The sequence below is a fragment of the Lacerta agilis genome, chromosome 1, assembly GCF_009819535.1.
Source record: "Lacerta agilis isolate rLacAgi1 chromosome 1, rLacAgi1.pri, whole genome shotgun sequence".
Taxonomy (NCBI): Eukaryota; Metazoa; Chordata; class Lepidosauria; order Squamata; family Lacertidae; genus Lacerta; species Lacerta agilis.
In genome coordinates, this window is record NC_046312.1 from 114,976,420 (window position 1) to 115,000,667 (window position 24,248).

The following is a 24,248-nucleotide window of genomic DNA, read 5'->3' on the forward strand; positions in this document are numbered from 1 at the left end:
GCAGTACCCGCTGTTTTCCAAGTGCCTCTGAAGCTGAACATGATGTCAGAGATGATCCCCCGGTCTATTCTTCACCACGGTGAAAGATATCTAACAACAGGTCCCTCATACTTGATACATACTTGATACACCTGAGCATAGCTCAGTTGGTGGAGCAGGAACTTCTTAATCTCAGCGGTGTGGGTTCGAGCCCCACACTGAGCAAAATATTCCTGCATTGAAGGGGTTGGACTAGATGACCATTGTGGTCCCTTCCAGCTCTACAGATCTATGATTCTATGAATTCATCAAAATTCTTTCCCCTTTGATGAAAAGTCTAGTTCACACCCCAGGTTTCTCTTGCCTTGACTACTGCAACCTTGTCCTCTCTGGCTTTCCATTATTCCGCTTCAGCCCTCTCAACACTATCCAGGAGTCTACTGCCAAAGTAATTCACCTCTTCCATTACCTCCTCAAATTCCCACATCAGCTTCCTGCCATCTTCCGCATCCAACACAAATTACTTACTTTCAAAGCAAACAGGCCCGCCAACAAAATAGTAAAGGGCAAAATGCAAGCAATGATAAAACAGCCACACATATCCTGTAATTCTCTGACTCCTGTGAGTTGGGTCACTATTATTTTCCATTTGGGCTGATGGCAAAATGAGTCTGACAGCATACTTCAAGGATCACCTGCTCTTGCATGAACCTGCTCCATATCCCACTGATATGTGAAGTTAGGTAGGTAGCAATGGGAGATGAGGCCTTTTCAACTGGGGAACCTTTCCCAGGCAGGCTCAGGTGCTGTCTTTACAACCCTTTCTGCACCTGCTGAAAAGTTATTTGCCGAAGAATTTTATGTTGTCTGCCTTTCTTTTCCACTGGACTTTTAACTCCTACAACTTGTGACTGTTATTTTCTTATATTTATTGCATTTTATGTCCAATGCTGTATCCCACTTTACAAGCTGAGACTGAAGAGTGGCTAATAAATGTTTTAGAAAATAGTAATAAACAGTGTTTTTAAACAAAAAACAGGCAATCCATAGTCTTATCTCTCTTCTGCTGATCTGCCCGCAACTTACAAAATATCTCTGCCTACTGCTTTTGCTTCTCTATCTTTGCTACGCATGGTCATCCAAAAGTCACTGGTCCTTTAAGCAAGCTTGCCTTCTCTCTTGGTACAGTACTCTTTCTGTCTATAACATCTGTGTAACAGCACATTGTCCCCCTTCCTTCAACTTTTGCCTCAAAATACAACTCTTTGTTGAAGGTTTTTGATCAACCTTTAGCTTTAAATTCCTGCTAAAACTAAGCCTAAATACATGTACATGAGCACATGTCCTCCCGCCTTCATTCTTACTTACATCTCCTCCCCTGTTGTTGAATTTTAGATTGTAGGCACCTCAGGTATAAGAACTGCTTTTCTGTTTGTTACTCCATAAAGCAGTGAACACACTGATTGCAAAAATAAAACCACCATATTGTTAACAGGTTATGAAAACAGACCCAAAGCTGTACAACCAAACTATTTCTTCTCACTAGCATACATTCCCCCAAAAGCATATTATCTGGGAAGGCAATCTCGTAATGACCAAGGCTTGCCACCCCTCTTTAGCATCCAATGTATTATCTGCTGCACATATAGTAGTACAATATGATAGCCAGTTTGCATGACACATTAGCAAGGGGTAGCTAAAGTTGTGCCCTCCAGAAGTTGTGGACTATAACTCCCATTCACCCTTGCCAGCATGACAAATAGTCAGGCACCTTGGGAACTGCAGTCCAAAATACCTGGATGTTACCATGTTGGCTATTCCACATTCTTTTCTGGTTGGCATCCAACTATCTCAAGAGACAATGGAGTACACTTCTGGAGGTGAAGTCAAACTGCTGGAGAATCACGGCGCCTGCTGTGGCTGCAGAGACCAGCAACTTGTAACTGCTGCATCCCACATTATTTTTTGCTGTGCTAGCAGCACCGTAGTCACCTCTCTGGGGTGCAAGCCTGGACAGCGTAAATTGAGGTCTTGGGCTGCCCAGAAAACAAGATCTCTCGGCATCACTGATGTGGTCCAAAGGAAAGCAGAGCAGTATGTTCGGCACCAGCTTGGCTGCAGGAGTTGCCGGAAGGTGGCATACAAGATGCCAGCGGTAAACAATCATTTAAAACAGGGGTGGCTATCCTGTGTGCCCCCCACATGCTGCTGGGCTACATACAACTCCACCATACCTGACCATTAGTCATGCTGCCTGGAACTGATAAGGAGTTTTAGTCCACAACATCTGAAGGGCCACAGGTTAGCTAGTGCAGGCTGCTTAGAAGCTCTTAATGCACCAGAGTCTAGAATGTCATGTTATCTGAACCTGGGCTCATGATTCTTCCAAGCAAACCATGAACAGTAGGCCAAGAAAAAAGCCTAGTTACAGTTTAGGGTTAGTTTGAGGAGAAAAAACAGAACCCAATTTCAGAAGACATGGATGCCAGACTTTGACTTGTTTCATTTAGAGACACAAGAGGTAGGGTGGGGAACTTCTGAGGAGGGTGCACTGGGATGTTGCTCATTTATATGAATTATTGTTCATTTTAAACTATGGTTTAATGTGACATGCAAACTAGGTCAATGTACGAACTAAAGTATGACTGCACTAAATAGAGTAGACCATTCTTCATCTATTAGATGACAAGGGCAGCTGTACCCGTTCTGGATTTTGTTCAAGTTGAATTCTTGGGGAGTTCCTATTTCCAGTCTCACTTCTTTTGTTATTTTAGCCTATTTATTATTCCCTATCTAGGATTATTTCACATTCTTTTAAACCTTTCACTAAAAACTTTTAATAGCCACATAAGAACATAACAATGAGAAGTGGAGCTGTATGTCAAATCATTTTATTGATGAATATTCATTACACTATGCTAAGTGGTTAATTCTGTGTTTTTCCCTTGACAGAGGATCTAAGGTTATAAGGCAAGCATTAAATATGTGTAAAAGTAGTAGTTACTTCTTAAAATGCCAAATCCCTTGTCAATGAATGGTAAATTCAAGTTTAATGAACCAGTGAATTCTTACTTTGCGTTAACATCAAAATTGTGATGTATTTTGGCGAGATGGAAAGAAAAGCAGGGCTGTAAATTAGACAGCACCCAGCAATAACACTCAAGAGTGAAGTTCCAGTTGCCTGTGTAATCTGTTGCTGCAGAGTAGGTTAATCAAAGTTAAATCATCTGTGAAATGGGTGGCTTTTGTTAAGCTGAAGGTGTCTTCAGATCACATTTGCCATCTGTATTTCATTTTATATTTTAGGCAGGTATGAAGTCAAAAATATCTCTTAAAAACAGTACCACTTGGGAAGTGTTGTGCTGTTCAGACATTATTTTTTATTACACAAGCATCTGGGAACTCACATATTGAATTCTTATAGCTAAGACATACAAAGTTTGACAATACCGAAACATGATTTTATTTTTTAAATCAGAAATAGCAGTGGGGAACCTGCAGCCTTCCAGGCAGTGATACAGAGACAGAGACAGAGAGTGCATTATGGAATCCTGCAATGAAACAAACTCTATCCATTTCTGGCTCTGGTCCCTGCTACCAGATTAAGCAGCCCTTAACAGAAAAACATTCTCTGCCTTTTGAAGTCTCAGTGATGGTGATAAAAGTTGTTGAATCTGAACTGTATTGCTTAATATGGATGTAAAGAACAACACAACTTGTCTTATTTTCTTTCTTCTCTCATTATTTTAGAAGTTCTGAACATCAAAGTACTGACAGTGACACCCATCAGTAACACTGTAAGGAAACTACAGGTTTTCATTCAACAGTATCTGACTCTTACTGATATAAGTGAATAACTGGCAGGCCATCTGAAGTCACTCTGTATTCCCCAAAGATAAGCATCAACAAATCTCTAGTGACTATCGTAACCTGGACATGTATCCCCTATGTACTTTTTAGTTCAAAGCAAACAGCAGAAAGATGGATTGGGAGATCAACATAATACTATACTGTATCTTGAGCTCACTTGACACTATTCTACAACAGAACTTGGCACTGGCAATTAAGATAAACAAGTACCCGCGCCACCTTTTATTCTCTCATTGCTTTGGAATTGTTTGCTCATATTCTGGGATTATTGAATCCTATTTCAAAAGCATATAGCTGGAAGAAGATACGCAAGTTTTGGTTAACACACAGTATTCTATCCAGAAATGTTATTTTACTGTGGGAGCACTCTAAGAAAAATTAGATGGACAGGCTGTGGTTAAGAACATAAGTATTGTCATACTGGGCTAGACCAATAGCCCATCTGCCCAACGTTCTGTCTCCAACGGTGTCTAGAAATGGATGCTTGAGGATGTCTACAGAATAGAGCAATTATGGAGTGATTTCTCTCCAGTTGTTCATTTCTGGCATCCAACAGTCACAGATATATGAACACTGAGCATGAGATGATCACTAATGAACCTATCCTCCATGACTTTTCTAATCATTTTCAGATTCCAAAAAGAGATGGATCTTTACTTCTGTACCCAATTCTACGAGTTCCCCATGTGCTGGGCACGATGAGCATCTTAATGCACCGATGCTGCTTCCTAGGTTTTCTATGGAAGATAAAGAGAGATAGTACCATGTCCCATCTGTAACCTCTAAGGGTTGACATTTGCACAATTTGTTTGTTTTTGCATGAAATTCCAGCATGGCCAAGGTTCAATTTCATTTGTAATTCTGACTGAAAACTAGTTCAGCCAACTCAACTTAATGAAAAAGAAAACGAACCATCACTCTTGGTATTCATATACTCAAGTTAGATCTGCTCACATGGGACAAGCAGAAGAAAACTATCATCATGGAATTAAACTGCACCCAATTAAGCAAATGTCTCAATGATGGAGACAGCACATGACCGTATGCCTCTAAATGAAAACTCTAGCCACAGAACCAAATCAAGTCAAAACTGTAGAAGTGTCTTCATTAATCAACATTTTCTACAGATGCAGTTTGAACTAGCCTGTCTTCTTTTAAAGCTGAAATCATAAGCATGTTTCCTTTCATTAAAATTCACTTTGTAAATTCTTTGAACTAAAAGACAGGGCATCAAATACTGTAGACATACAGCAGAAACTTTTATTCCCTGAATTATATAGCCAAACAGACTAGCAAATACACTTTTGTCTGTTCCTCCGTTCCTCATGTTGTCACAGCCATACAAAGCTTGAGCCAAAGTCTTGTGCATGCACAGGCAAGGAACATATGAAGGTAAAGAGTTTTGATACATTCTAGTTTTGCTGCAGTATTCCATTGCCAAAGAAAGCCACTGTTCAATTTAGCATATGGCTTGCCCATTAGGCTCCCAGAGGCACTATAACACTGTTAGAAAGTGAGATATGAAAGCTAGGAGCTAAATGGCACCCTAAACCTAGGTTACGGGCACAACAACGGAACATCTAGGTGTGGTTTTTTATAACAAGAATACAAAGCTGAAAAGGAATGAACTGCAGCTAAAATATTATGTTCATTTTTTACATGGTCTAGTCCTTCCCATGGCCACCCCCCAATATTATTAAGAGGGTCTCTTCTCCAGAGAGTAGCTGGAAGTAGTGAGACAGAAAAAGGTCATCCTTTTAATCTGAAATCTTAGGCACAGTACTGCACCCAGAGCTCAGAAACAGCTTGCACTAATGAAATTCTCTGTCACAAAATGCGCCTAGAACAACGGGAGTTTTGAACACTGCACTGTAACAAGAGCTTCAGAAAAGTCACAGAGCCTGGCTCTCACTGTGATGTGTAAATGCCTTCTTTGCATTGTGATCATAATTAGTTCCACTGTTTACACCTTATGTAAAAGAAACAAAAAATATTATTCATCTTTGAAGGATATATTTTAATTTGATAAAAGAGAACATCATTAAAATAGTTAGGGTTGGATCCAGATGTGCCCTCCACAATTGGAAAGGCTCATTCTGCTCATAGGAAACCAGGATCTGGTGGAGACTCCTTGCTGGAGGAAGATGGTGGATCAGTGATTTTCACCAAGTGCTCCTCACACTGTTCTTGAAAGATTCTCCTCCTTCAACTCTTTGGATCAGGTTTTCACAGTCCTAACTTCAGAACTTCAAATGGCTGGATCACCCAACAACAGTGTGATACCAGCCCTGCACACCTGTCAATTCTGGCCCATGAGAATAAATCTTGATTAGGGTTTAGTCCATGGAGCCAAAAAAAATCTCAAATCTGGATGCAACTTGTAGAGTTAAGGAACAGACCATCTAATGAATAAGTCAGTATTCTATCAAACCCCAAAGTCAAATGCAAAAATAGTAATTTCTTGTCCTGCAAACATTTCTATTCCTGTATTTTCACAAAATAAGTTTTGGAATTTCCCCCCTGTGGTACAACTCATTTCACCCTCTTCATGCGGGCTTTTTAAAACAAAGGAATAGGAATAGTAAGTCATATTCACCTTCTTTTGGCTGAGTCATAACTGGTGTTTGGGTCTCCTTTGTGTATGTGACCATTTCTCGAGGAGGAAAGTCAACTTGTGTAATTTTGGACATTGCAAGTTTAATAGGTCCACGTCTAAAAAAAATGGAGAAAGTTATAATGAAACTACAATTCGTGCAACTTACATAGAACAAATTTGTGGAAAGTCAGACAATCCATCATCTCTATATAACAAATATTAAATTTAACTATTTAATTATACATCTTTTTCTTTTAAAATAAAAAGCCAGCACAGAAGGGGAAACAAAGGAAAGTAAACAAAATGTCAAAAAACTGATTTGTTTGTTATGCTGCTTTTTCAGATGGCAGAAACGCTAGCCCATATAACTAGTATGCACTGAGTTTTAAACAAATTTCCTTCATAAACAACAGTAGGAACCTCCTCAGATTCCCATGCTGCAGTCCACTCCATTCAGTAGTGTACTCCAGCCCCCATGAGAAGTTTTTTAGGGGTGGCAAAGCCACATTCTGCCCACTTCATTTGAACAGCATGTCTTTGGACCAAGCCAATGTAAAATGTGTGAATTCTGTGCCAATGCAACACAACTGAAATTTAACTTGCAAAAAACTGTGTTACCATCTTGAAATAATATAATGCAATTAAGAAAACAATATGTTGCAATACCTCTGCAATCACCAATTAACAAAATTCCCAGGGAACTATTTGACCGAGATCAAGAGTGGCTAACGTTTCTTGGCTAAGGGTCATATTCACCCTTGACTAACCTTCCAGGGGCTGCATGCCAGTGGTGTGTATGGCCAAGAGAGTACAGCCACCCCACACTTGCAAGCACCTCTCACATGCACACCAGCACACAGTCCCTCCTTCTCATCTGATCTGTGCAGACCAGTTGAGGAAGGTTACTGCTCCCTCCCAGGTCATCAAATGACCAATCTGATTGTGGGGAGGGAACAATTTGCATCTCTCCTCAAGGAGCTCTCTATCCAAGGCCCAGCACTGAGTCTACTTTAAAACTTACTTTCACTGCCAAAAATTTAGGAGCACTTGATCTAACCTATGGGCTAGCCACTCCTGATCTAGATATATGTACATTAATGTCTATGTTTTCACTCAATGTGTAAGGCAAACCCCCAAAATTACTGGCCCTCTTTCCTGTTTTATAAGACTACAACATCATATTCCCCCCCCCCAAGTGCCCAAACAAGCCACATAAAGGTAAAGGTAAAGGGACCCCTGACCATCAGGTCCAGTCGTGTCCGACTCTGGGGTTGCGGCGCTCATCTCGCTTTATAGGCCGAGGGAGCCGGCGTTTGTCCGCAGACAGCTTCCGGGTCATGTGGCCAGCATGACTAAGCCGCTTCTGGTGAACCAGAGCAGCGTACGGAAATGCCGTTTACCTTCCCGCTGGAGCGGTCCCTATTTATCTACTTGCACTTTGGCGTGCTTTCAAACTGCTAGGTGGGCAGGAGCTGGGACCGAGCAACGGGAGCTCACCCCGTGGCAGGGATTCAAACTGCTGACCTTCTGATCAGCAAGCCCTAGACTCTGTGGTTTAACCCACAGCGCCACCATTATCTCAATAATCCTGTAAGACCAGTATCATTGCTTTATCAAAGGTATGTGGACTTAAGACAAGGAATTCATGACTAACGACTTGACATGGATGTCATAAATTCAATTTTTAAAAATTTTACGAGAATATTTAGTATATTAGTAAATTTAAAGTCTTTAGAAAATTAGTTGCATTACGATGCTGAATATAAATTCAGAGGTTGCAATCCAGAAATGTACATGTGCCAGATCAAATTTGTTCAGTCATATAACGAACAGCTCTCCCCAAGCACAAAACCTTTCTCCGGTTTAACATACAGTTTGTGGAAGCTGATGATCCATAAACTGCACACCATACATCACTATCACTTAACGATGTGGATACAACCTTAACACATAGCTAAAATTGTTTTACATATTATATTTTAAGACGTGAACTAATTTGGCTTATATAAAAGACAATCATTACAACAAAGATGGAAGATAAAAAAAATCTCTGCTATACCCCAGATCGGAATCAGAGTGAAGCTGTAGAACTGATGGATCAGTATCCCAATGCAGCGTCCTGACAACACAGGTTGAAGAACAACCATGCAGCATTAGCAAAAAAGGCCAGAGATTAGTGAAGCAAATACATTCTATTAAATGTTAAAGCTATTAGCAGCTACAATAATATCATGGCTTCAGATATTTAAAAAGTGCCAGAAATATCAGTTAGTGGAAATTGAGTGGACATTCAGCGCTTCTACAACAATACATGCACCATACCAATTAAAATAGAAACATAGAGTTCAGAACAATTAGTAGAGCGACAGCATTCAGTTGATCAATCAGTAAAACCGATTAGAACCTTTTTGCTCGGCTAAAACTGGGGTTTTAAAAAGTGTAATTGTTTTTAATTTAAATATAATATTTTAATGCAACACCTGTGGAAGGTAGGTATTGCCTTAGAAGACACTCCCCCTTATTTCCCACCCGGAGGAAAGGGCTTGTCTTAGATAGATGTGCATGTGTTGCACCAGGTCCTAACAAAGAGCAGGGTTCTTTACCCTCAGATCTTTTATACACATGCAAATGTATGCCAATTTAAAAGTTATACAATGAACCAACTAACATTTCTTTAAATAGGTCACAGCCCCTGCATTTAGAGATGCATTCGGTCAAGGATAAGCTTTGATTTATCTTAGAGTTTATTAACACTATACAGCTACATAGATTTAGTGGTGTCACCCGAGATCCAGTTTGTTAACATACTATGATCTTGCCCGAAGCATTAAATATGTTCAGGAAATTGTCATATTGGTAAAGGAAATGAGTCAACACATAAACCTTTGGGTGCAGGAAAAAGCACTTTTCCACTGGGATATACTGCTGCTAGTGTTTCCAAGATGTGACATTGCTATAATTATGGGTTAAGCACTGCCTTGGGCTTATGTCATTTAATTTAAAGCCAACTCAAGACAGTCAATGTTGCAGCATTCAGCAAGTTAAGCAGTGCAGTCCTAACTATGTTTACTCAGAAGTAAGTCTGCTGAATTTGAGATTTACTTTCTTGTAAGTAGGTTTAAGACAACAACCATTTATTTAGGAAATATTTCAAGTTGCAACTATATAGTATATAGAGCAACATACCAAGAATTAGCTTTAACCTACATGGATAAAACTGTATACATTTTAGTCTTATTGCCTACTAGAATGCTAGAAAAACAAAGCAAATATAAATAAACATACATATCAGACGTTCTAATGACAGGTGTACTTTATCACCACATTCAAAATCCTGAATAAAGAAGTTTGTCTTCTAAGTAATTACCATATTTTTCTGTGTATAAGACTAGGGTTGTTGTTTTTTAACCAAAAAAGTAGGTTTAAAATTGGGGCTCGTCTTATACACGGGTTGTGCTGAGGGGTGTTTTCTTAATTTGGAGTCCCCAAAAATAGGGGGCGTTTTATACATGGGGGCGTCTTATATACTGAAAAAATACAGTAAGTTGCTTTTATGAAACTCGAAAATCATTTCAGATAGATTTTGCATTAAAATAACTGGTCTACTGTTCACTATAAATTTATTACTCCAATTATTTATTAAATTTCATTCATACCCCTCTTTATTACAATAGGATGCTCCAAAGCAGCACACAAAAATAAAATCACCAGCAATACATCAAAATATTATTAATGTAAAGTGCAACAAAAGCATAACAAGTTTACAAAATAGCAGAGCACTAACATTAAAAATTCACCTGAATGAATAGTTCTTCAAAACTTGCCTAAAGCAGACAAAAGGGAACCTAATGGTTTTCCCAGGGAATAAATTCTAGTTTTGGTACTACAGCCAAAAAGGTCCTGTCCTGCTGCTGGAAGGATGGAGAACAGGGCAACTGAAGGCAATCTTAGGATTCAGGCAGCTTTGTATGGAAGAACATACATCCTGAGATAACTCTTAACCCCCTAGGACCAGGCTAACTCCAGTGGTCCAACCAACATACTGGATATAACTCACAGAACAGAACACCCCCTTCCTCTCCTGCCCCCTGCACCCCCCCTGCAGGGGGCTCCAGGGGTGAGGGGAAAGCGGAATTCACACTGTGTGAATGAAACAGTGTTCCACCCATCCATAGACACAGTTGGCTAGAACCCTTAATCAACACAATTTATTGGGTGAAGCCCATGATGTAAGACTTGGTATTCATATAATTCTCATGGGAGGGAAGTCACAGAAGCACAGCTGCTCTTTTATGCCCCACCAAATGTAATACAAGAATCCCCAAACTATGTAGGAGAAGCCACCAGATGGGCTTCTCCTATATGATCCAGAAATTCTCATGCAATCCTTCTGGCACATGAAGGACTGGTGCTACTGTGGCTCCCTCATTGCCAGGTGACTGTGGAATTTACGAAGTACCGGTATATGTTCTGTCCCCTAGGTGCTTAACCTAAATATACTCCTCCTTATTTTCCAATAAAAAGTGGAACTCTACCCCATTTTGCGGACTCCAGTCAGATATACCATCATTTTTCCAAAACAAAGAAAGTGTCTTAAATGGCAGAAGCGAAGTCCACAGTCACAACTGAAGTACTACACTACAAGTTATATCCATCTGCACATGACTGCACCCAACCACATGCCAATGGCAAACTAAGGCTATCTATGACTATATGAATTATACAGAATGACAGTTTCTCTTACTGGTGACCCACCAGGAGGAAATATCTAGTAGTGAAATGATACTTCCACTTCAGCTTAAGATTGTATGCTCCATGTACATGGATGCAGCCAAGAAAGCCAATCATATGACTCAATCCTAAATTCTCACAATACCAATTTTTAGGAAGGGACTGGGCTCCTCAGGGAGATAATTTACATCCAAATGTGGGCCAGTTTAACCTGACTCATGGCACTGATGATCTTGACATCTGCTCAAAATACCAATGCTCAGCGCATAAGCATGTCTGTATGTGTGTGCACCCCCCCCACCAGTGATGATAGACCAATCCCAGGGTAAAATGAATGACTATCAGAACATTCCTGATATTTGAGCATACAGAGGAATAAGTTGAATTTAAAAACAAGAAACAAGAAACAATGAACTGGGGTGCAGCATTGGATAAACACTGGCTAAGTGAACTATGTGATTTATTAAGGTATTTTAGAATAAAAATATGGTATAATCCCTCCCTCCTTACTATATGAAAATTGCTCATTACTTAGAACCAGATGCTGGCACACTGCCCACTTCCTCATCTAACCCTTCCTCTGTAACCAAAGATTTCATCTAAGAGTTTTGGTAAACTTTAAAGTACGTTCTTCGGTAGAGCCCTGGAATAGAAAGAGAAGGTTAGATGGGGAAACAGGAAATCACACCAACCTCTCATTCTGGTTAATGACCAAGGCATGCTGAGGAGAGGGTTCTGCTGGGTCCTATGACATGTTTGGAGAGATTGTGCTATACTTTTAAAGCAGAAAATTATTTTTTCAGTGACGTTAACACTTCTCAATTTTAATACTGTACTGCACTTTTGAGACCCCAACATATTTAATCCGGAAATCTTTAAGAAAACATACCTAGAACCAACAGCACCATCACCAGAATCTTGGCTTCCAGCCTCACTTGGTGTGCTCACAGATTTCGAAGATGGAGACATAGGAGGAGGGACTAAATAGTGAAACAGACAGGTATCCGCTGTTACTAGTCGTAGAGGTTGCACAGCTTAGGATGTTTCCAAATTAATTTAACATGGAAGCATTAAAAAAGTGATGGTAAACAAAAAATAAAATAAAATGGATGAAAATGAATAATAGAAAAAAAGGGGAAAAGACAATGTTAACATATCATGCTGGAGACTCATGCAGTTTTTAGCATTTAATGCATTTTGGGGTTATGTAGCAAGTATACTTTATACAAAATGCTGGGAAAATAAGGAATCTACAATTTAATACTTTGCTAAGAAAATGTTATTCAGAAACTGAAATATGTTATTAAAATTTACACAATGAATTTGGGGTTGCTATATCTTATACTGCCAATTATTATTGGAGTGGGGGGGTGAGGAGTCATAAAACAAGCTCTTCTCCAAAACAGTGTTTTAAACTTGTAATTATTTACTGAAAACAGTTTGTTCTATTCAGCTAAACCTTGATTTATAAATTCTTAACATTATATTTTTTTAAAGCCTCACCTCAAAGGGAAGTTTGTTTATAACATTTTGTGATACAAATTTAGTACAACTGGAATGGTAAATGATAAGCAGCAGCATGCAACCTAAAACATGTGCCTTTCAATTAATTATGCTTGTGCAACATTCAATAAAGATGTACAAGTTTTAATGTCTCTACATTGGTTTTTATCCAAAAACTGCATTTTTCAGAGCCAAATATCCCCACAATAAGTAATTTTGTTTTCACTGAGGATAAATGGGAGTATGTATTGAGCTGGATTCAGAGTTTCCATGAGTTACAGGATGCTTCTGCTGGAGGAAGGAGAGGCAATTTTCAGATTCATTCTTTGTTCTGTAGACCCCAGAAAAGCTGCTCTGGAGGATTTGGGGATCCTCCAAAATAGAAAAGGAAGGTGGCATTGACAAATAAAGTTTTCCCCCCATCTCCCATCTTCCACATGGAAAATCTCAGGCAGTTCTGATTGGGAAAGGGAAACTCCAGAACCAGTCCATCAATAACTATTATGCTGATGCAGTTGAACTGATATTCAGATTTCTTATTTGAATTATACAAAGGAATGAAAAGTGTTCCAATCTCAGATATAATTGCTAATTATAAGAAATATTTTCAGAAAGGGGAAGGACAGAATGTCTTATTCTACAGCGATATATTAAAAATCATATACCTTGCTATTCACCACTGCTCAGTGTCTTCAAAATATGAAAATATAAGCTTTGGAAATGGGAAAGTATTTTTAATAAAACACATTAATCCTTCTATAGGACTAGTAAAATCAAAACATTGTTTTTTTTTTAATGTACTGCTATTTTCATGTTGTTTTCAAAGAATATGCACTAACACTTAGTCCTGGAGACAGACACAACTCATTATTTGATTATTCTAAGAGGGACATGCTGAATCAAGTTCTTTGTTATGTTTTTAACTAGTTGCTACTGCCATCTATTGGTTGTTAAACAGTATGATGGTTTAGAACAGAGCTTTCCAAACTGTATGTTGCAACAGTGTGTGTAGGTGTGTCGCACAAACGCTCCCTGCGCTCCTTCCAGGGCAGCTGCAAAGTGGTTAGTTTAACCTCCTGTTTGCTAGTAAAACTGAATTACAGTGGTGCCTCACAAGACGAAATTAATTCGTTCCGTGAGTCTTTTCATATTGTGAAAATTTCGTCTTGCGAAGTGCAGTTTCCCATACGAATGCATTGTGCGGGGGGGGGGGGAATCGCAAAACGTTTTCGTCTTGCAAAGCACGACCATAGAAAAATTCGTCCTGCAAGTCACCTAAAAAACCGTAAAACCCTTTCGTCTAGCGAGTTTTTCGTTGCACGAGGCATTCGTCTTGCGAGGTACCACTGTACTGTGTCATGAAATGATGCATGTCTAAAAAGTGTGTCATCAACATGAAAGGTTTCGAAAGCTCTGGTTTAGAACCTTCAAATATTGTAGGTGCCTTTTTCTATTAGAGGAAACTATAGTATTTCCTCCAATAAAGTAGTTTACATGTAATATTGATTAGGAAGCAAATACCTTCCAATTCAGTGAGACCTGAGCCAGAGTAGAGAGTGGTAGAACAGATTTTAAACCACTGCAGACAGCAGATCAGAAACATGGAGTTGTGCCCAAAAATGTTATCACATTCACACAACACATTCCACTTGTACAACAAAAATTCTCTTCCAACTCCTCTCCCCACAAGCACCTCACGCTCCCAAGTCTGCTCCAGAAAGTTGGACCCCCAAAGTAGATTATTTTGTGGAGGGAGTCTTCTACTGCACAAGTGAAATTCCTTGCATGAACAGAACAACCTGGATACAACTCATGAATGTTAAATGCTCCCCTATGCAAAAAATTTCCTGTTGTTCAGACCACTCCACAGTGTGGATGCTTTCCATCTGCATGTCTTTCCCTTTAACGATCGGTAAGTATTTTAAAAATGTGATCACTCTCCTATAGTCTGAAGTGGTTTAATCTGTTCTACCTCCTCAGAAGCCTATTACTATTTACCTCATAAATACACTTAGAACTGGCCTGTTAATGAAGTAAAATTGAACATACTCTACTTAAGATGAATTAGTAGCCGATTAATAAAAATAATAAATAAATAATAATAAAATTAGCTCATAGTTTTTTGAACAACAAGGAGAGTTTGTCAATTCAAACGTTAAATCAAAATGATCAAAGCATAACAAAACTGGTGACTAAGCCCAACTGAACAAAATAGGACTTACTCCTGTGCATAAAATGGTATGGTCAGTTACGATCCAGTGCCAAACATGATAATCTTCACAGGAGCACCAAAGATTAAGGCCCTTCCTGTACCACCAGCCCTGAAATTTTGGAAGCAGTTTCCAACAAAAGGGCCAATGAAGTTATATTTGATAAAAGTGTGACTACCAAGTTCTACTAGTGTCTTTCCCTTTTCAAAATATTCCCATCAGCAGTGTTAAAAGGCTGTTTAGTATTTGGAAAGACATTAGCTTGAAAACTAGACACAAACAAAAGGAGGTTGCCTCAGTTATACTACTGCACTAAAAATGTTTGTGTCGCAGCCAGATTGCCCTCACATCCAAGGAGTCAAGGAATCACATCCAAGGAATCACATTGTCAAGAGGACAGCGCCGAGGTCCTCAAGAAATTTGCTGCAGACTTTGCTATGGAAGCCACTTCTAAAGCCGATGTTCACATGGAACCCCACAAGAAGCAGCTCCACGTCACACTGGCCTATCACTTCCAAGCCAGCCCCTTGCCAATGCTCGAGAAGTTAGCTCAGAGCATAGATGTCAAGCTGGATGGCCGCAATTTCTCCTGGGATCTTAGATTTGCCAATCACGAGACCCTCCAGGTGATCTACCCATATATTCTGTAGAACGATGATGAGCTGGAGCTTGTCCCAGGGGACTTCATCTTCATGTCTCCCGTGGAGCAGGTCACCACCAGCACAGTCTGGATTTATGGCACTTCACTTGTGACAGGGTGCTATGGACTGCTGCCCAAGAATTACATCACCAAAGCAGATGATTTTGGCACGTGGGTGTTCCATGGGTCATATTCCATTCTGAATGCCAATTCATCCCCCTCCCTCCTGATGTTCACTGACGGAGTGGTGGATCGAAAACTGCAGGAGGATCAAGGACCAGGGGATACTGGGCCCCTCACAATCTTCTGCCAGAATTTGCAGCCCTTAAGGATCACCAATCCACCTGGGCCACAGAAGAGGAGCCTTTTCGTTTGCCGACAAGGCGAAAGGATGGATGTTGTGTTTGGGAAATACTGGCTCTCAGTGTTTGATGCCAAAGGAAGGTACATGCGGACAAAATGTTTATTTTGTACTGGTTAGGAAGCTGCCCTATTCCAAGAAAAAAACTGAAAAAGTAACATGTCTATGCAGGGTAGGCTTTTATCTAATCTCTTGCAATGTTGCAATGCCCCCTTGTGGCAGAGTTATCATCTCCTTTTTATATGCCTACAGATATCTTACAAGAAACCATTAAAAGTTTTAGCAATTTAAAAGGAAAATTACTAGAAGTACTTTGAAAATACTGTCCTTTAAGCATTATGGCATCTGTAGTATTAACTACAAATATATGTTCAGTTTAGGAAGATATTCCTGTTTCTACTTGCTAAATCCTCAGATAGTTTTAAGATATTCTACCTGAACACTTTTTTAAAGGGTACTTTAAGAAATAACAGAAACGTTGGCTTGAATCTTGAATTTCCACAAGCAGAACTCCACTCATGGGATACTCCCATAAGAGGAAGGAAATAGGCAATTTCCACCAATTTCACCCAGCAAAGCTGGTCTGCCAGGCCAGGAGACCCTCCGGAACATCATGGGAAGTGTCATGGGAGGGTACAGGGCAAAGAGTGAAATGGACAAAAAAAAGCTGGCGTCACCATTCTTCCAGAAGAAGCCTCTCTGGGAAACCCTGCACCCAATTCATACATTACATTTTTATATTTTAGAAATATAGTGTGAATAAATACTTTAGCATTTAGTTTTATAGGACAATTTTAAAGCTCTGGGATTATGCTCCAAATATTGTAACAATAAATGATCAAATTATACTTATCTGGACATGGCCATATTTAAAATCCGATATGAGCAGTAAGTTACAAGAAGAAAAGCTGTGGCAATAATGAACATACAACAGATACATGCATATGTGAGTAACAACTTTCATGCTAATACAAGTACCACAAAGGTGGTGGTGAGAGATATTCATGATAAATTTTCTTTATAATTCGTACCCATAGGAGCATCTGGCGTTAAACCCATGCTCTGAAGCAAGGCTTCAGCTTCCCGTCTCTTCTTTTCAAGGTCAGACTCATCTTGTACAGGAAGAGCTTCTTTCTTCTGATCAGTCTATATTTTTTTTTTAAAAAAAAATAACAAGTTAGGTGACAGCGCATACTTTCACATACCACTTGTTTTATGTGCAAGGAAAAGTTTTTAAAAGAAAAATTACTTCATTTCATAGAAATGGGATACAGGTAAGAATACCGGCATCTGTATTTCACTGATAAAGTCAGTGAGGAAGAATTGTGCCAATTCTAGCCATTTCTTGGTCACAACACAGAGCAAGGCAAATGTGGATAGGGGTAGGAACTTAAGCTTATTACTGTAGCAAGTTGCCCAAGACCAACAAATGGCCTAAGGGTCTACCCTAAAATCAGTCAATGGCAGGAGGATATAGCTCAATGTAAATATCAACCAAGTCTGTGGCAGGTGTGAAAAAAGATGATTTCCATGTTAATGAGTAAATATAAAATTGCCAATATTTTAACACTTTATACAAGATTTGAAAAAGGTGAGTAAGGGTAAGACATGACCGAAGTGTATAAAATGTATAGTGTGGAGAAAATGCATAGAAAGAAGCTTTTCACACACTCTCTCTTAATACTAGAAGCCAGAAGCAATGGTCAGAGATTCAGAACAGAGACTACCTCATACAATACATAGACCGGGATTAGATAAATTTATGGAGACTAAAGCTAGCAAAGGCTATTAGTCATGACAGATACATGCTACCTCTGGGATCCAAAGTAGTTTACCTTTGAATATCAGTTGCTGGGGGAACAACAGGAGAGTACAATTGCTCTCCTTTCCTGCTTGTTGAGTTTCCACAGGCATTTGGTTAGCTACTGTGGGAAACAAGAGTGCTGGTCTAGATAGGAATTTGGTCTGATCCAGCAGGGATCTTATGTTCTTAATTCCCACAGAAGCCAAAAAGCACACACCCAAAGCCCACTGAATTTGACTGGGATCCAGGGACATGCATCCCATGACAAAAATTGTTTGGGCTACATGAATTATAGAGGTTATAACATTATGACAGTATGAAAGGGCAAAGATAGTTGTGGAGTGAAACAGCTAGCAATAGGCTATTGTTGATATCAGCAACAGTCTATTAGCAATAGACGATTTTATATTTTTAAAAAATCCACCCCCACTCTGTGATTTCTGGATGTTGTTTGTGTCTTTTTTAATGCCCAATCTACAAGAAAAAGCCCATCTAAATGGGCTCAATCCTAATTAGTGAATACTTTAAAGATATCAATGTCAGCCTTTGCATTCCAGAGATTTATGCAAATTCAAAGATCCATGATATTTATCAAAAAGCAAGTTGTATCAAACTGAGCCATTAGAAAACAGCCAGCTACTTTTCTGTAACCATAGTCTTGCAATGTACTGAGAATTTTTTTTTAGCTTCTAACTGACATATCTGGATTGTTCAGTCACATAGTGCTCTGAGATACCTGACTACTGTACAGTTCAACTACACAGAAGTTACATTCAAAAAAAGTAGTTGGTTCATCAAAGCTTAACTTCAGCAGGTCTTAAATGCTTTGCTGAAATAGAGCCCAGATTCATACCAGCTGCTTGTCAAAAACCTACACATCACCGCTGCCAATTGTGCACTTAAGGCAGTGTTTGTACCAACTTCCAATTTACCAGCATATGAAGACTGCAAAGTAACTGGCTATAGATCAGGAAAGTACTAAAATGTCACTGTATTCTTATTTTTATTTATTACATGTATAAGGCATCTTTTCTCCCAGGGCCTCAAAGTGGCATATGTCACTCTCCTTCCTTTTTAAAGAACCATGTGAGGCAAGTTCGACTGAGAAATAGTAAATGGTTCAAGGTCAGCCAGGTGAAATTTATGGCTGTTCAGAAGTTTAAATCTTAGTCTTCTTGGTTCTAATCCAAAATTCTAACCATAAATACACTAATTTTATTTACAACTTTTTGCTAAACATAAAAAGTCAATTTAAGATTAAACCAGGATGATTCAAGGTGATTTTAGATACTGACCTCGTCTTAGGGTCTTAAAAAAATATTTCCAGTTTGAACTGTTCTCCTGTGCTTGTACACCAAAATTCCAAAAATAGTACAACACTAATTAGAAAGGTTTAAATATGCATTTTCCCCCCAGTATTGCTAAATCATTACCATAGGGTCCAATAATTCTACACACACCCAATATTGGCATGCCAGAGGAATACCAAAAATAAGAGTACAGTATCATAGAATTGTAGAGTTGGCAGGTACTGCATGGCTCATCTAGTCTAACCCACTGCAATGCAAGAATCTTTTACCCAACATGGGCCTCAAACCCACAACGCTGATATTAAGTGTCTCAGGCTCTACTGACTGAGCCATCCCAGAGCAGAATGCTGGACAGCTTTTGGTTTCTTTTTACAATCTTAATACTTCAGAATGCATATGCCCTTGCACAAGCATACCGCAGCATTAAAATGCCTCAGAGTAAATGAACTGCCTTTGGTAATGCCGCTACAGAAAAACCTTCCCTTACAGTAAGATGAGCCCTGCCAGGAAATCACTTCCTAGCTGAGCCGATGGAAGAGTAGTGTTCTCATAACCTGAAGGCTACTAAACTATGCTGCTACTGGAGCAGTCTACGAACAGGACAGAAGTAAGACTTGGAGTACAAAGCCAAGCTTCATGATGACAGTACAGATGCAGAAAGCTTCTACCTCACCCAACGTGCCACATAGCTGTCATCTTTCATCCACCACAGATATAGTCATCAGACAGCATACATTTTAATGAATATCCAGTTAAAAGAGCGAAGCCATTTCTAATGATTTTTTTAGCATGCAACACACATGCTTGGATCACACAAATGCTAAACCACAATTTAGCATTATATGTATGTGCTTCTGTGAGCTTAAACAAAACCTTGGCCTCCTCACATGTAGGGAGGAGTGAAGCAGGTGCATAAAGCTCCTTTGTTTATTGATCTCAATTTATTAAGCTGAGATACAATCATCTCACATATGTAATTTTAAAAGTTCTTACTTCCTTTTTCTTTCGCTCTTCCTCTTTTCTCTTCTTCTCCTCTCTGATTTGGGCCAAGCGTTGTTTTTTACGCTCCAATTCAGCCTTCAGCTCACTTTTATCAGACATGATTAGAATCTGTCAACAAAATAAAGATTACATGAAGAATTATATATACATAAATGAAAGGCCCTTATGCAAATCTATTATAAATTCCTTAGAATAAATGTATGCTCATATGAAAAACTTTAACATTCCTTAGAAGACATATATTTTATTCCAAAATTGGACTCAATTTTTGCATTATTGCATTCCAAAGTCTGGAACAGGGGATGGGAAACATATGGCCCTCAATACATTGCTGGACTCAAATTTCAGTAATCCTCAGCTAGCGTTGCCAATGGTCAGAGATGGTGGGAATCGCTGACCAACAATAACTGGGTCACAGGTTAGCCACCCCTAGTCTAAGCGAAATAGAGCCAGTTAAAATGCAGTGCATCCTTTTCAAACAAGTTGTATTTGTTTGTTTGCAACTGAGAAATGCAAACCCAACTCCTATATCCAAAACAATCAAAGGCACCATAGGAGAGGAAAATTCCAACTGCATAAGTACAGTTGGCATAAGTACATAAATACAGGGGGGAGGAAGACAGCTAATACCTGCTGGGCAGAATTTTTCCAAATAACAATTTTGAGAGAGATACAGTCCCTGTTCAGTTAAGAAATTCCTAAACTGGATTAAATAAAAGTTGTATGCTACAAGTTAGTGCATGTAAATCAGAATTTAATTCTGAAGGGGCAGCCAGTAAAATTAATGTACATTCATTGAATATATCAAACCTCCTGTTTCAAGATGTTTCAGAGGTACATCTAGCATCTTCATTTCCTGGCCTTTACCCTGGCCTTTGACAGTTAGTTTGTTTTGTTGATTCTATATTATTCTGGTTTTGGTTGGAACACATTTACTCATTTTTTATAACTGTATACAGTACTGTATTGCTGTGACCTGCCTTGGAAACTTGTGATTTAAAAATATATATAAAGTAAAATAAAATAAAGTTGTTAAGAGCTTCTTAGAGGATTACAGAGTACAGTATTAGCAGGAATTGAACGAATGGATGCAAAAGTCACTCTTGTACTCCTGCAAAGTTCTATTATGAGTGTTAATACTTTAAACAGTTTTTAGGTTAAACTACGTTTCCGTGCGCTGCTCTGGTTCGCCAGAAGCGGCTTAGTCATGCTGGCCACATGACCCGGAAGCTGTACGCCAGCTCCCCCGGCCAATAAAGAGAGATGAGCACTGCAACCCCAGAGTCATCCACGACTGAACCTAATGGTCAGGGGTCCCTTTACCTTTACCTTTTTACTCCAGTTAAGTAACCTTTCTTTTTTCAATGGCAGAGACAAACAATACAGTAATGCCACTAGGACTGCCTCTGGCGTGTTTCCATTATTTCATAAAAAGTACACCAACCCGCCACACACTGACTATTCCAGTGCAAGTTTACTCAGAAGCAAATTCTGCTTCCTTTCAAGAAAGGGACCACTCCTACCATAACTCTGCACAGGACCTTGCAAACTAATCCTATGCTGAATTAAGACATGCACAAACCCACTGACAATGACACTCAGGCAAGCAATACCTGAATCATGTTAAAGCAGGGGTGGGAAGCCAGTGTCCCCCCCCCCCGAAACATACAACTGTAGAGTTGGAAGGGACCCCAAGAGTCATCTAGACGAACCCCTTGCAACGCAGGAACTTCAACTCCCATCAGCCCCAGTCTGCCTGGTCAGCAGTTAAGAGATTATAGGAGCTACAGTCTAACAATGTCTGGATGGCCACAGGTTCCCCAGACACAGGTGCTTCCACGGAGCATTAGTCAGGGCTGGCCTACCTATTAGGCAAGGTGAGGCAACCACTCACCCGGGTAGCAGATCCTATTGCCAATCTTTCTTCCTGTTTTAAATCACCCTTGATGCCTTCTTCTCTGGCAGGGAAGGAGGCACCATTCTAGGGTCCTCCTCAGGTGCCGAAATGTCTTGCCCCAGCCCTAATTATAGCCCATTTCCATTGCAAAGCTGTAACTTTGCAACCTAAAATGTGTTGTCAGCTTTTCAGAGTGGCAGCCCTGTTAAGTGGGCAAAAACCTATGAAGAGTAATGGGTGGGGGCACCTTAAGAGGATTTTATGGCAGAAGCTGAGGCAGGTTCTGGCCTACAGAAGGCTTATGCAGTACAAAGCTGCACCGTCACCCCAAAGTCAGGGACAACTTTGAGACTGCTGTGAACATTAAATGGGCAGCGGGCAGCAATAGCAACAAAGTACCTCTTGGATGCTACCGGTTCTATTTCTGCAAAAGTGAACAACTCTAGTCTAGTTGGAGTTGGGTATCTGCCCTAATTGATGGAAAGACCATTCATGATGGTGGGCATAAACTTGGCCTTGGCCTACAACTGGAGGCTTAAAAGGTGTGGAAAAAGCTGCCGCAGGAAATGGGGGCATCAGAAGATTATTATTATTATTATTATTATTATCAACTTCTATATACTGCCCTATACCCGCAGGTCTTGGGGCAGTTCACAGGATAAAAATCACAATACAAAAATACAAAATACGTAATAAAAAATAAATGCAACAACCACCCAATAACACCCCCCAACACATTTTCAAAGGGCATTGAATGTCAATCAACCAAAGGTCTGGTTAAAAAGGAACGTTTTTGCCTGGCGCCTAAAGGTTTATAATGAAGGTGCCAGGCGAACCTATTTGGGGAGAGCCACTATGGAAAAGACTCGTTCTCGTGTTGCAACCCTTAGGAGCTCCTGTGGATGAGGCACACAAATAAAACCCTCAGAAGATGATCTCAGGATCCAGGTAGGTTCATATGGGAAGAAGAGGTCCTTGAGTTAATTGCAGTACTGAGCCGTTTAAGGCTCTACAGGTCAAAACTAGCACTTTGAATTGGGCCCGGAAACTAACTGGTAGCCAGCGCAGTCGGACCAAGACCAGTGTGATATGCTCGAACCGCCTTGCCTCGGTGAGCAACCCGGTCTTACAAAAGTACCGGTAATTCCGATGTGACACCCCCCCCCCCCACACACACACACAAACATCACGGTAAGACACTTTCGCTGCTGCCAACACGGCTGCTTGCCGGGAAGCAAAAGCGCACGGAGATAGAAGGAAGCAGACCGAAGGCCAAGGAAGCGCCCGCCGCTCTGAGAGGAAAGCGGCGACAAGGCGCGGGCGGGGTAGGGGGAGAGGCGCGGCTCCGGGGCGTCGCCCACCCCGCGGCTCCACCCCTCCTCTCCGCGCGCCCGCGCGCCCGCTCGCGCCCCCTTCCCTCGCGCCCTCAGCGGTCACAGGCTGACCGTTACTCCAGATGCCACACGGCTCCGAAGCCGTTCAGGATCTCTCCCCACCCTCCCAGCCCCCGCCGCTTGGAGGAAGCGGGTGGGGCTCACCCCGCCGGCGGTCTCGAAGGCCGCGCTGACCTGTCACCGGGGCTTTTCTCCGCTCAAATTGCCGCCGCCGACTTTGTTCCGAGATGCTCCTTCACAAAGGGCGGCAGGGGTGTGGGGGGGGGGGGAAGGGGCGAGACGGCAGCGGCTTCCAATAAGGCGGTTGAGACCCAAAGCAAGCCCCGCCGGAGACAGCTCAGCATCACCTGACGAGACGCGCATGCGCCGAAATGAGCCGAGGAGACTGGATGGATCAGCAGCAGCCGTCCCTTGCGTAGCTGGGCGTTGGGGAGCGTGGAAGGAGGCGCATGCGCACGGCTAGAAACTGGTGGGTGACGTATGTACGTACGCCCTCAAACGGTCGACGGGCGGAAGCGCGGGATCTTTGAGGCCAAGGACTAAGTTGCTCCACTATTTTTCTGTGTGGGGTTGTTTTTTGTTTTTAATGGAGCGAAGGAATCAGAATCAGCCCCTTGCTGACATCTCTCAGATACAGTAGTATACAGTTCGTTAAGGGGAGGGTAAGGACTACAATTCCCAGCATGCCATGCGGCAAAGTATCGTTACCGCCCGCCCGCCGGCTGTCAAGAAAGCCTTCAAGAAACCTCTTGTAAAAGGAGGAAGAGCGGTGCATTCTGGGAACTGCCATGCGTTGTCCCGGCTCGAACGGGGCGAATTGGGAATTGCAGTCCGCTTTCCGTACTTGGGTTGCGTCGTGAAGGAAGCAGAAAGTGAACCCGTTGCTTGCTCTTCATCTGGTCTGCCGGCTGAAAGTGCGCATCCTTACATTGTGTAGCGCTTGCCAAATGC

At 40.8% G+C, this 24,248-nt stretch overlaps 1 protein-coding gene across 5 annotated transcripts in view; it reads right to left on the reverse strand.

Annotated features, from left to right (window-relative positions):
• The window catches only part of DYNC1I2 (dynein cytoplasmic 1 intermediate chain 2), a 36,647-nt gene extending 13,087 nt beyond the window's left edge, over window positions 1-23,560 (reverse strand). Inside the window, exons 1-6 of one of the 5 annotated variants that reach the window (XM_033168181.1) lie at window positions 23,472-23,560; window positions 19,998-20,115; window positions 16,922-17,036; window positions 12,066-12,156; window positions 8,505-8,564; window positions 6,446-6,561 (exon numbers count right to left, since the gene is read on the reverse strand). In XM_033168181.1, coding sequence (XP_033024072.1) covers window positions 6,446-6,561; window positions 8,505-8,564; window positions 12,066-12,156; window positions 16,922-17,036; window positions 19,998-20,105 — 490 coding nt within the window. In that variant the 5' untranslated portion in view covers window positions 20,106-20,115; window positions 23,472-23,560. Of the gene's footprint in view, window positions 1-6,445; window positions 6,562-8,504; window positions 8,565-12,065; window positions 12,211-16,921; window positions 17,037-19,997; window positions 20,116-23,441 lie in introns of all 5 variants that reach the window. The other 4 variants (XM_033168173.1, XM_033168166.1, XM_033168196.1 and 1 more) reach the window with 4 other exon arrangements.
• Between the last annotated feature and the right edge of the window lie 688 nt (window positions 23,561-24,248).